The sequence below is a fragment of the Pteronotus mesoamericanus genome, unplaced genomic scaffold (assembly GCF_021234165.1).
Source record: "Pteronotus mesoamericanus isolate MK-2021 breed Mesoamerican mustached bat unplaced genomic scaffold, CSHL_Meso_final contig_94, whole genome shotgun sequence".
Classification (NCBI taxonomy): domain Eukaryota; kingdom Metazoa; phylum Chordata; class Mammalia; order Chiroptera; family Mormoopidae; genus Pteronotus; species Pteronotus mesoamericanus.
In genome coordinates, this window is record NW_026555285.1 from 33,257,850 (window position 1) to 33,272,173 (window position 14,324).

At 30.9% G+C, this 14,324-nt stretch overlaps 1 protein-coding gene across 4 annotated transcripts in view; it reads right to left on the reverse strand.

The window, feature by feature from the left end:
* Window positions 1-353: 353 nt before the first annotated feature.
* RBM26 (RNA binding motif protein 26) overlaps window positions 354-14,324 on the reverse strand; it is an 85,982-nt gene continuing 72,011 nt past the window's right edge. For 3 of the 4 annotated variants that reach the window (XR_008530245.1, XR_008530244.1, XR_008530243.1), the window contains exons 20-23: window positions 10,519-10,632; window positions 7,737-8,891; window positions 7,077-7,135; window positions 354-3,423 (exon numbers count right to left, since the gene is read on the reverse strand). Coding sequence is in view for 1 of the 4 variants with exons in the window: in XM_054586465.1 (XP_054442440.1) it covers window positions 8,802-8,891; window positions 10,519-10,632 (204 nt within the window). In the remaining 3 variants the exon portion in view is untranslated. Of the gene's footprint in view, window positions 3,424-7,076; window positions 7,136-7,511; window positions 8,892-10,518; window positions 10,633-14,324 lie in introns of those variants that run through there. The other variant, XM_054586465.1, reaches the window with a different exon arrangement.

Genomic DNA, 14,324 nt, shown 5'->3' on the forward strand with positions numbered 1-14,324 from the left:
GAGGATTTGTGTATGTGTGAGAGAAGGAATCATAAGGCCAGTAACACATTGGAACCAAAGGTGACTTAGAACAATTTAAAGTGAGAATGCAGGGCAAAGAGGGGACAAGGCAATGTGAAGCCATTTCTTAACATAAACATTTTCAGAATTCTCAACTGTAATGCCTGAGGGCTACACATTTTTCTTTCTATTGATACAAGATACAGAACAATTCTTAAAAAGTTAACAACTTCTTTTAAGTAAGACTATTTTATTTAAAATTTTTTCAAAATATAAAAATAATAAACATTATGGATATTTAACAAACAAAACATAATTCAACTGTAAATAAAAATGTTGACAACCTCACATAAACATGTAAAACTATAAACATTCTAAGCATTCTAAGCATAAAAGAGTAGTTTTCTAGTTCAAGTTTTACCCTTTTCAGTTCAAGTTTTAGTAAGTACTTTTAAAAATAAACAAACAAAAAAAGCTGCTACAGCTTAACCAATTACTTTTGCTCCACTCAAAGAGCAGGGAATTTTTCCCCATGCCAACACACATTCGTGAAATGGATACGTATGGGCACAGGTATTAAACTCCAACAGTCCAGTCTCCAGACAAGAAAAGATTCCTTTGGTGTTTTAAGGTTGAACAATCCACAGAAATTGAGTTAAATTAAACCACTTATTAAAGGAACTCTTGTGCCAGACAACATGTTCTTTCACACCCAAAACAGTTTCAGGATTCTGAGAATCAAGAATAAACATCTATGAATGCTTTGTTGATACTTAAAAATTGTATCTCAAGAACATTCACTAAGGTGCTGGAATGAAGTCTTGTAGATGTAGAAAACAATCTACATATTAAAACAAAACTTGTACAATGTTAATAATACAGCTCTTTCAACGCATCAAATGTTCTATAAATATTTAAGAATTACCCTGCCTCGCGCTGAGTAAAAGACAAATGGGAATTTAAAGCAGAGCAGGACTATACCGTATTTTAGGACTAGAAAAAGTTTTCCACTTGAAATACAGGAAAACTGAGCCAAGCTGAATGTATCATTTTTTAAAATTCTAGCCAGGTTAACACCATTCCTCTTATTTAAAAGAGCCAATGACAAACTGAAGAAACTATTCTCTTTTTGGGAAGCTGGGCACAAATAAATACGCCGCCATTCTGCTTATCTTTAAATTGTGGGGTGTTTCTATTGGGCTGGGCTCTTCACTAACCACCAACCACTTTTATTATTTTGCTCTTAGAATAAAGTAAGTCACAAGCAATCAGAGATTAAAGCCTAGCAAAGTCTAAATAACATGTTCAAAAATGATACTGAAAGATTTTATAGCACCAATGACTTTTTCCTAAGACACTTTGGGACTGCATCATTTTAAAGTATTATTTATCTTGTAAACAAGACCAAAATATTCCATTGATCTGTATTTGAGCATAAATATTTATAAACTCTATTAAAAAAAAATATAGCATGACTAGGGCAGCTAGTAGTGTAAAATCCAAGTATATTGAAAAATATAAAGATATATATATATATTAAAAAAAGGCTTCCATAATGTAATCATGCAAAGGTAAACTGCTTCATTCAATTACACAAAAGTGATTTTGCACAGGTAATTACACATAGCTCCATGAGATTTCTACTCAGGAAAATGAAATAATAAAAATCCTTAATTCATCAATATATGGGAATTTTAACTATGAAACTGAACTACTGGATCTCACAGCAATTTCTAAAAAGCGCAATGATCTTGAGAATCAAATCACTTCAACTCTGATTCCAAGTGGTATGTTCAATTTTGTTTTGGTTTATTTTGTTTTTAATTTAAAGGCAAGGAGAAACCAGGATGATGATAAAAAAAAAAAAAAAATGAGGGTGGTAGTATGTGGTCCACATCCAATAACCAGCTAAAACTGTTAACAGCAAATATGGCCCCTACAGACAATGTTCTTTGGGTTTCTAATGCAGCACGTAAACCACTACTGGACAGGCAGAGAATCTTTCCTTGAAAAAATACTGAATTAATCTGGGAAAATATTTACAAACTCCCTACAACTATATGCTAGTTTGCAAATATAAATTAAAACTAAAGTCTATTTTTAAAAAGCCTTGTACACTAGGTCATAATTATGTTAGAAGACCTTCCAAAGTATGTATTTTTCCTTCATACCAAGCCTACTATTAACTATGCTGTCTCCCAACTACAGTGGATCAAAATAGATCATTTACATTATGTCTGATGTGTTCATTCTTTTTATTTTTCATGAAGACAAATGCAATGCATACTCAAGAAAGAAGTGTTTACAGAATAGTCAACTTTCCACACACACAAAAAGGAAAATATAGCAAGAACAAGGGTGAATATAACCAAGTGCCATTTGGACTTTTCTAATAAAGTTTGTACCAAGTGTAATGTCTAACTTTCTCAAATGCCTCACAAGAATTCAAAATACTCGAAAATTGATTTTCTGAAAACTGGGTTTTAAATTAATGCCCATTATAAAAAAGATACTTTGGACAAATACCTAGGATTAAATTCATTCACACTTTATAAATAATTTTAAGCCATACTGCTTATTAATAAATATGGGCACACACCTTTTAAGACCGGAAAATTATAGTAGTCTTTAACAATGTTAGACACACAACACTACCTCCCCTTGCTTTTATGATTGTCTGATATCTTGAGTGTGAGGAAAATATGGAAAAATTGTGTAAATTAGATATTTAATAGATATTTTTTCAATGCTTATACTCCACAAGTCATCCTGCAATACTTGAAAAGAAAGAAAAATATTCTCATTGTTGGTTTTGGACAGCTAAGAGTTTTTTTAAAAAAATTATTCAGGTAAGTGGTCTTGGGAACAACTTCACTAAGCATATTTATAAGAAATTCGCAAGAGTGAGTAAAAAAGTATTTTATCATCTCTTCAAAATTATTTTGACTATTCTAACCCCAGGAATGCCCCCTTTTAAACCTCCCCCCGCCAAATGAAAACTGTACCCATACTTAACTTTTTAATCATTTTCTTCATTCTAAATTGTTCATGTTAAAACAGCATCATGGCTTTACAGGTTTCCTAGATACAATTCTCAACTTTGCGAAGACTGAACTTATGTCCTATTAGGAAACCAAGAGATGTTTTACCTTCTTATGGTGTATAAAAAAAATAATGGTCATAAAGTAAGGGTAAAAATATTTAGGATAAAGTAAAACAAAGCACACACTCAGATATACTTCTGGACTCAGATGTACCCTTAGAGAACTGTAAAGATAAAATGCTAATTATAATGCATGTAAACATCTATTCAAATTGATAAAGGGCAAACAAAATGATAGTGATAACAGTCGTCTCCAGACAGGAACAGGTCTTGCTGTTGTAGTCACAAAGCTAAATTCAGGCAATGATGATCTCTCTCTGCTGGAAAAAGAGAAGACTATTAAAAAAACTGAAAATAGTAAGTAAATCTAAAAATTGAATCACACCATAAATTAATCTCCAATTTTTCTAAACATCAAAAAAAAGTCTACCTGAGAAAGGATCAAAGTAAAAGTGGTAGAAAGCTTTCATAAAAGATCCATTTTGGCTTAAAATGATTTTAACAAAACCTCTCTGTATCATGCTTCCTTAAAACATTAAGCTGCCAAAATCAGCTCTACAACATGAGTATCATCTAAAAATCTTTGGTTAAGAAATGTAGTAACAGATCAAAGAGCAAATTTTTAGAGGTGTGGGTAGGCAAAGTTATTTGAAAAAATCATGACCAAATGCAAAGATTTTATATATAAAAATGAAAGGGAAAAGAATTATCTTTAGTTTCCCAAAGATTTCAAAGTAATTGCAAGGTGTATCTAATTTCTTTAAACGCCACATGATAATCATTTTGTTCTCTAGTCACAGTATATATGTCATAAAATTCTATTCTAAGCACAATGATTAACAACAAAAATAAAAAGGAACACATCAAAATGAGACAGTGCTTGCTACACAAAGGAAGACTAATTTTGGGTGATGGGGAGGTGAGTGGATAGATGAAGTAACAAGGAAGGAGGGATTAGGGAGGAGTGAGTATAATAAATTGATACCAGAAAAGTAAAATAAAAAAACTATTTTCAATTATACTAAGTAATGAGTAACATCATACTTATAAACTGCAAGAAAATTATTTACCAAATTAGAAATTTTTCAACTAAGCAATGTTTTCATTAGAAATTACTGAGCATGGCAGGCATGTTCTCCAAGATTATTTCTTAGGACTTTTAGGAAGCTATTTTGGAAGATTACCTGCTGTCATCTAATAGGCATATAATAATCAGAAAGAGAAAAAAACCTACTCTTCTCTAAAAGCCTGCATACATACCCTAGAGGAACTAGCCAGTTCAAGAAGTTAACAAGAACAGGGTAGTTCCTAAGGTCTAGGAAAAGGAAATTTTCTTTTTGCCTTACAAATATTATACTCATAATTTAATACTAAATTAAATTTCCGCTTTTAATTTATAGGGTCTTAGAAGAATAAGAAAAACCCTGAGAAAGACCAAAAAGTGAACTAATTTAACCAGAATTTCATGCAGGATATTTTTGTTTTAAAAGGCTAGAAGACTTTTGTAAGAGAAAAAACAATAGCTTACAAATACTTATATAAATCCTAAAAGAAGTAAAAATTATTTTCTGTAATTAGTTCACATTATGGGTAAGGGGGAAAAAAGAAAAGAGATGATAAAGTTTGTATAATACTGTAAAATAGCCATTGATATTTTGACATACCAAACATGCAGCTGTTTGCTTTCTTTTTGTAACCCTTAGAGCCAATGATTAGTGTTCAAAATAAGACTGGAAATACCATCCTCACAAAACAGTCCTAATAACAGGAAATTTCCTTCAATTAAGCTCAGCCATATTTCTATAGATAAACAGCTAAAAAGTGAAGACTTATCTTCATAGTAAACTACCAGTTGATACATTTGTTCATATTACAATAAAACAAGCACTATGGAATACTCTCCCATTCCTACATGATTTCAATAACCACTTGGGCACTGGTTAAATATTATGTTACCTCATCCAATAACATTTAAAACACTGCTTAGGTAGAGACATAAAATATGTAAATTGACACCTCAACCATCCCTTGAAATAATCCTATTCAATCTTTTAACCAATTAACACATAATTTCCCCTCAATTTTTTCCAGTAAGTAGCCATCTACATTATTCTCAATCCTTTTTTCACTCCCAACTCAGCCTAGATCTGTACTAAAGCAAAAAGCTTGTTATGAGAATTGTAATTAAAAATGTGTTTCAAGTTTTAGGTAGCATATTTTAATAGCAAAGAGTCTTAAACTTTGAGTTCAGAAGTGAATGGAAAAGTAAGTAGAAAGGAGAAGTGCTAGTGAATACAGAGATTAATCTGTACTTCATAGGCTGAATGGAATTTGTACCAGCAAAGCCAAGCTTTGAAAACACCACATACAAAATTGTAGTAAGACATGTAATATGAATTATGATAACCAAATCAAAATTGTTTCTATTGGTAAGATAGAAACAATAGCAGCAACATGTATGGGGAGTTGGTATAGATATATTTAATTGTTTTAGATTAAACACTAGTATACATCAGGAAAGCTATAGGTGTGAAAGGGACCTTAGAGATCATCTAGTCCAACCACTTTCATTTTACAGACAAGGAAACAGCCCTGGATAAGTTAAGAGACTTTTCTAAGGTCACAGAGTGAGTTAGAGCTGGGACCAAAAGCTAAATCTCTTAACCCTTGTCCAGTACTCTACACTAGGTCTTCTTTGGATATAAAAAAAATTAGTAGGATGGACTAGATTGGTGGCTTTTGCCAATTCTGAAACCAAAAGGCTATTTTACTCCTGAAACTGACTACAACATTTAATTTCCTAAAATATTAATCGTTCACTAATTGTTATGGATGTTCCACTAAAACTACACATGTATTCCTCCATCAGCATTTGTAACCCCAGTGGTGCAATACTTAACAGCAGCAACTGTTTAGCAAAATGGTCCCAATAACTGAGAAGACCTTCAAGAGATACTTTTGAAAAATTGGTAAGAATTAACAAGGGAGGTAACTATCACTCCACTATTGGAGGTTCAAATGTGCATTCATTCATTAATTCATCCAACAAACATCGATCTTAGTGCCCACTAAGAGTCAGGCTTTGTGATAATCACTAGAGATAAAAAGATGAATAAGACATGGTCCCCTTCCTAGAGGAGCTTGTAATCTAGTGGGGAAGACAGACATATAAACCAGATAAATTATATTACAACATAAGTACTTGTAACAGAGATATGAACAAAGTGCTGTATTAAAAGGGAGGGTAAAGGTATGAACTGGCTAATGATCAAGAAGTCTACTAATACTGTGCAAGAACTACCACATTTATTGCTCACACAATCTCATGTTCTATCAATAATTAAAAAGGAGGTAGCAATGTAGAGTTTTTAAAAAAACTTCATAGCTGGCGCTGGAACCAGAATGCGTGCATTCAAACCTAGTCCTTCCATGACTAGTTGTTACTTTGGGCAAGTCACTCCATCTCTATTGGCCCAAGTTTCCTTATCTGTAAAATGGAAATTAACAACTACTTTAAAGGGATATCTTAAGTTTTAAATGAGAACAGATGAAAGTACCTGTAGAATACTAGTATCTATAAACATTAATTTAAAAAGTTCAATAGCAATGAAAATCTAAGTAATATTTGTAATTAAAATCATATTAACGCTAATGAAAATATAATTGTGAGCCTAATGAATGTCACTAATATTTAATCCCCATACCTCAGGACCAAATTGAAATATACTTGTCTTTGGATTCATTCACAGCAGAATAGCTTAAAACATTTCAATTTTAGGTTACTAGGGAATGTGAAACTAGGAAAATTACCTATTTGCAAATTAAATTAATTATAGGTAATTTCAGTTACACTACAAGGTGATTTACAGTAATTTTTAAAATATCAGGCAAAAATTTACTAATCAAATTATGAAGCCAAAAATCAGCATGGAGATTTAACTGGCCTTTGAAAGATTTTCTTTCTTTATAATACCTGTTTGGTGTAAAGAGAAGAAACGTGAGCCTCTGCCAATTTGGCACTTTTCACGACTACTAAAAAGAAAAGAAAACAAACTTACCTAACAAATCAGAATAGCACACAGTCAACATACAAGAGACTACATAAAAATATATCATAGATCTAAGTAAAGAAGCTTTCAAGTAAAGTCACTGTTTTGACAAAAGAAATTTGATTTGAAATTTTAAATACAAACATAATGTACCAATTACAGGTCAAAACATTCCTATGAAATAGTATTACTATCAAGAACATATATATAACTTTAACCCTAAGTGAGGGAAAAATCCACTTAGTCACTCCACTGCAGGAGACTATTGGTGGTGGAATCACAGTTTGTGATTATGAGGACCATAGTATGAAAAGGAAGTGTTGTTTTTAATGTGACTTTTAATATAATCACTATAACCTCAGAAGGAGCATTAACACTTGTAACCGAAATGAATTTAAAAATATATATCATCTCCCACCCCCTCATTCTACAAAGAATGCATTTATTTCCTGAATCAACTTTTAAGTGATCATGTTCACTTGGCAGAGATATCCACATAAAAAATCACAATATTGTTGCAAATGTCAAAGATTTTTATACAGTATAGGAAATGCACACTTAAAATATCAGACTGAAACACTTACCAAACAGTGTTTTCCTAAAGCAGTATCTATAGTACATTTCTTTATTCATACATCTTCAAATGGTCAAGTTTTCTTTCATACATCCAAAATGTAATGTGATGGTTTTCTTATTCACCAAATGTTAGCTCTACTTGAAGTCTGGTTCCAAACTAATCAGCCTGCTTTTAAATTTTAAAACATCTGTTGAAAATTTATAGGATCAAACTGAAGTGGTATAAATTTTAAACATTGGATTGTACATTATTGTAAAGGTACCAGTAACCATGGTTATTAAGAGTAAGTGATTATAGCTCCTTTTGTGATAATTGGGGGGAAGGGTATATTACCATCAGGAATGGTCTATTTTTAACTTTTTTTCTTATCTTTCTTTTCTTTTCTTTTTTTTTTGAATCAAGGAACATTGTATTGTTTTTTTTTTTTGTCATTGTTTTCTTTTCTTTTCTTTTCTTTTTAAGAGACCATTCCACTTTATTTTAAACATCTGAATGCATAAGAAGGGAGTCATATGCAAAGCAGTCATACACCATTATCAATGAAACCCATATGGTAAAATACATACACAAGTCCAACAAAAGGCTAATACATAGTAAAGCCTAAGCATACTACTATGTAATAATATGAATACATACTTGGAGATTTTAGTTAGAGTACTATGTTATCTATTCATTTTTGAAAACATTCATTAAGATTTTAAATGCAAATTCATTCCTTATTTGGAGTAAAACAAAATCCTCTAAGTTATAACAAGTATTGGTCATAAGTTTTCAGACCTACTCATTAAATTACAAAGAACCCGAAGAATTCCATAATGTTCAGTAGAAGTATGTAAAAAAACATTGCATGTTTCTAGTATGTCTTTAGCAATTGTTTACTGAAATAAAATGCAAACATCAATCTTTCAAAATACAGGATCAGAAGGTAGTTTTCTTCTCTTTTGTCTATTTGTGAAATCCATCTCCATCACATTTACCAAAAATTGTTTTTACAAATATGTAAAAGTACATTAGATAATACTAATGAAACACAGGTAGAGTTCTAGCATATGCAGATCAACGATCAGTCAAATCATCTTCTCCAAGAACGAGATTCATTGTCCTCTTCTTCTTCATCATCATCTTGAAGTAATGAGTCATCCACCAGAGACTCTTCCTGAAACTTTAGGTTAAAATGCATTTAGGAATTTACCCAAAAAAAAAAAGAAAAAAGAAAAAAAAAAGGTGACACTTTTAAATACACATTTCTCCCAACAGAGTCGAATATAAAAGGTATTTCTACAGCTAGAACATTCAAGAAACAAAGAAAAGCAACCTTTATCAACTCAATGGTTCCTCTATAATACCTATTTTTGGTTGCATCATACAGGCACTGAAGAATTATCAAAGAAAGCCTTTGTACATGCTGTTTCTCCTGCCTCTCTTTACCGAATAATGATGCTATCTTCCATACCTGCAAAACATTGTTTACTTTCTTTCTTCTTTTTTTTTTTTAAAGAAAACATCAATAACTCTTCTCTGACTTACCCTGTCTAACGCTGGACACTAAATCAACCAACAAGTTATATAAGTCTATCCACATTTTCTACTGTATGTGAACAAACATTTTCTTATAGCATTCCTTTCTTTTCTCCATTCCTTTCATAAGACCTTTTGAGACTGCTTTTCACACTTTTCAAAATACCTAATACCAGGAGCTCTCCTGCTTTTCTCCCCATTCAATTCAAACTCATGGAAGGACAAAGGTATAATCTAAAATATAAAATGACAAATCATGTATATGAGTTTCAAAACACACAATTGATTCTTGCATTTGACTATGGATATGTGTAACAGCCTTGAATGCTCTTCAAACAAAGTGAAGTGACACTCTGAAAATCTAAAAGTAAAACATGGATTCATTTAGTGTCCCTACGTTACCTTTTTTTTTTTAACTTCCTCAACTTTTTCCTACAGCTTATTATGATTAAACAAAACAGAGTTGCTTATTTTTAATATTGGGTTGTTCAAAGGGCTCCCTGTTCTTTACGCTCACAAGTCTAAGTCATCAGACTAACTGCTGTTACCCAAGAAAAATGTAATCTTCCACACCAACCCTCTGCTCAAATATGCCTCAACTATATTCCCCATCCCAGCCCTTGGTTATGGAAAGCTTTATTTTCACTTAGGGTTCAGCTTTACTGTCACCAACTCCTTCAAGATTCTTCTAGACAGAAATAATCACTCTTTCCTTTAGATTCCAACAGCATATTGTTCCAATCTCTATTCAGCATATCAGCCTGCCTTTTATTATAATTAGTTTCTTATGTGTCTGTTACCACCACCCTCCTTTCCAAATTATAAGCTCCTTGATGATAGGGACCGTGTCTTATTCATTTTTCTGCCTATCACAGTATCTACAATATAGCAGGTATTCATTCTAATAAACTAAAACAAGATGAATTAAAATAAAAGATAACTGAAAGATTAATAAAGCAACTAATAGTACATACTCTAAAACCTGAAATATTTTAAGTTCCTGTTGGATAAAAATCTAATGAATAATTATTTTCTTCTAAGAGTAAATGAAAACTGAGTATAGGTGATTTTAACATATTCTTTTTGGATTAGCAATCCACAGATTTCATTAATCCAGAAAACTTAAAGTTGTCTGCATTTATCTGATACCCATGCCTGAAATATGGCTCAGAAATAGAAGTTTTATGTTAAAATTACAGCCATAAAATCGCATTTTATATAAAAATGTGATCATTTAAGGATAAAACCAAATGGAAAAAAAAAAAACATACTTCCTCTTCATCAGGTTCAACTTCTTCTGTTTCAACAGCTGAAATGTTAGTTATTGGTTTATTCCATGCCAGTTTTAGATCCTGCCCTTTGAAACGAGCTCCATGAACTGCAGCCTAAAATAATTAAGACATGGGAATATAAAACATTAATAATGTTTGAAGAAAAACATAATGTTATAGAACTCAGTATTTAAATTAAATTAGCTAAACACAATGAAGACAGCCGTCTATTAATTTGCTTTATGGTATTTACTTTTCTATTTACCAGACATCATAATGTACTTTATATGGTTATTTCTAACATCAGCCTAGAGATTGCCTTTAAAAAGAAAACAAGAACAATTTCTCATAATTGATTAGAGCGAATTCACTACTGGCCACAATTTGACTAGAAGAACTATGTCTACATGTTTATAATACAATGGTAATTGCCATTCAAGACAACAGTCTCAAAGTACTTCAAGATCCTGACTCAAAGTCTAAATTGGAATCAAAAGACCGTTATTCTCTGTATTTTAATTCTTGTTAACTTACAAACAGCATATATAGTAACTATAAATAGAAACCGTTAACAGAATTACAATTTTGCATGTATGAAGTATATTATTTTTAAATTACATCACAAGATCACAAAGTGTTTGATATATCACTGTTATGAAATATAAATATCTCAAATCCTGAACTTTTTTCTTACAAACTGAAGTATCTTCTACAAAGCTTTCAGAATTGCATATAAAACAAACTTACTAAGTACTTGCTACATTAAGTGGCTGCTTTGTAAGTTGTGCATTCAAATTAAATAACATGCTAACATAAATCAAAATAAGCAACATACCAAAATAATTCAGTCACAAAAGATTTAAAGCACAATCTCAAAATACAGCATAACGTGAACTGTAGAAACAATTACATGTTCAATGACATCTGACCATGAGTTGTGTGATATTAAAGTCCCCAGGTATAAATTTTAAATCTGTACATATAAATTTATGATAAATTTAAGAGTCCATGCCTATTAAAATGCAGCCCAGTAGTCTTTAGTCCATAGCCTCCTCATAATGTCATATAAGTAATTTAACATACTTAATATATAAGATTTAAGTTCAGAAACAACTTGTAATTTTTGAAGCTGTAACTATTACATAAAAATATATTACTATAAGGAATTCCAATGGTCTCATGCAAAATGTCTGCTCATAGAAATCATCATCCAACATAAAAAGGCAAAAAATGTTGGTGACACTTTTTATAAGTTCTTTACAAAAATTTCTAACGACCTAATATTGTAAATTTCTATATTCAGCATATGCTTCTTCAAATTTATAAGGTAAGTCTACAATTCTCTAAAGTTTTAATTTTAAAATTATTTACCAGATGGTTTTCAAAGCTAGGTGTATTTAACTTTTTATTAACTGTTCCATTAGAAACTTGACTATTTGGCTGTGTAAATTTTTAAAATAACTGCATTCTTGCCTTTTGAAGGTATAAACTTATTTCAGGTACTCTGCAACATAAAATCTTTTTTTAAATTTATTTTTACTGTATTTTTTTCCATTACCATCTATCCCTCTTATATCCCCTCCGCAATATTAAATCTATAAAGTTTTAAAAATTATTCCACAACTCGTCCATTTTATTTCTAAAAAATTTCAGGTCACATAATGAAAGAAAATTGTAATCTATACTTACTCCATCCCTAAATGTAACCACCATTCAATGAAGAGTTTGAAAAAAGTCCTACACAGATACTAAAAGGGTCTGCATACTAACATATGAGAGATACATATGTGGGAATATACTTTACTAGTTTTACAACTTCCTTTGTATATTATTAACCCATGTTTTTCATAGATCCTTTCCATATCCATACTAACAGATATATCACTTTTCTTTAATGGCTATACATACACACCTACATACAAACACATATTTATCATATGTAAACCAACTTCTTGAATAGAGTTCTGTCATAGTTATTTGACAAAATTTTTTTTTCCCTCAACTGGACATTTTATTCATATACATGTTTTTCTTCAAGAAGGAAGGGTTGTTGCTGTTTTTGCCACAAGGAAGTTTTAAATTTTCATAGACTGAAATTTATCAACGTTTCTTTCTTATGGCTTCAAAATACTCTGCCAAGCCTTAAAAAGCTCTCTCCACACTAAGATTATTTTCTGAAATACTATGAATTTTTACTAGTCTTAGGTATTAAAACAAAACAAAATTTTATCCAACTTGAATTTAGTTTGATATAGAAAATAAAGACATTTGTCTTTTTTTTCCAAAGTTATCCCAACATTATTTACTGAATAATCTGTTTTATTACCTGATTTAGACAAAATATCTCCTTTGTAATTTGCTAAAATTCTTGTATTTACTTAGGTCTATTACTGGACTCTATTTTGTTCTATCATCACTCTATTCCATGTCATTACTATATTAATTATTTCATAATAAATTCAGTATCATTCCTCACCCTTTTCAGAATATTCTTGGTTATTCTGATGCTATTTTGTATTTATGGCCTTTGGAAATCTTTTTATTTAATTTTTTTTAAAAAAGATTATTTATTTATTCTTTGAGAGGGGGAAAGGAAGAAGAAAGAGAGGGAGAGAAACAGCAATATGGGAGACACTGACTGGCTGCCTCTCACACACCCCCAACCAGGCACCTGGTCTGCAACCCAGGCTCGAGCCCTGACTAGGAATTGAACCAGTGACCTTTTGTTTTGTGGGTCAAGGCTCAACCCACTGAGCCACACCAGTCCCAGCAACCTTTGGAATCTTTTGGCCAAGTCTATTATCATACTATCTTAATTACTGTGACTTATAAACTAGGTCAATGCTTTTCATAACATATAGTATGGCAGTTGCTGCAAAGTTCTACAAACATTTCATTAAAATGTACTTTAAAAAATAAACTCTATAATTATACAATTTTAATCGAGAATCACATTTAAATATATTCTATAGGATATCTACCTGAGCAAAGGTGGTAGTGATTATAAAGGTAAGTAGGGGCTAAATGTAAAAATATAATACTAAATGCGAAGTGTTAAAAAATAAAATTTTAAAAAATGCACAAAATAAGAAAGAAAAGTGAAGGAAATAACCTCAGATGAAGATAAAACTAAACAGATGAAAAAAGACAGAAAAAAACATATTTGTATAAATACACAAAAAATTCTAACAAAATCCATTTAGATCAAAAATTTAAAATTTCTAGAGCTTTTACTAGAATAAGAATCATTCATGTGCACTTACTCTACCTTAATTTAAAAAGCCAGCATCATACATAATACTAAAAAACACTAGCAATGACATTATTCATCATTTTCATTCATTTCATAAGAAAATGACACTTCAAGACACTATTTTATTTAAAATTTTCTAAAGATACTAACAAATAACAGGTAGTAAGTATATAAATATAAAAGTTGAAGGTAGAAAATAAAAATATGATGAAAGATCTCATTTAAAGTAGCAATAATATAAATTATCAAGTTAATAAGCAATATGTATTACCTATGTAGAGAAAATCTGTAAATGCTCTAAGAGGACTAAAAAAAAAATACTGAAAAACCTGAAATACAATGATGTTCCAGAGGAAGATTTAGTATTATTAAGAAGTTAATTCTCCCCTAAATTATCCTACCTTTTTGGAACCAGATAAGCTTATTTTGAAGTTTATGTAAATAAAGTAAACATACAAAATCCACCAGAAGTGTCTGAAAATGAATAGTAATTGGGCATTAAAAGAGAATCCAAACAACAGTCCTGACAAACTTTTAAAATACGTTACAAAGT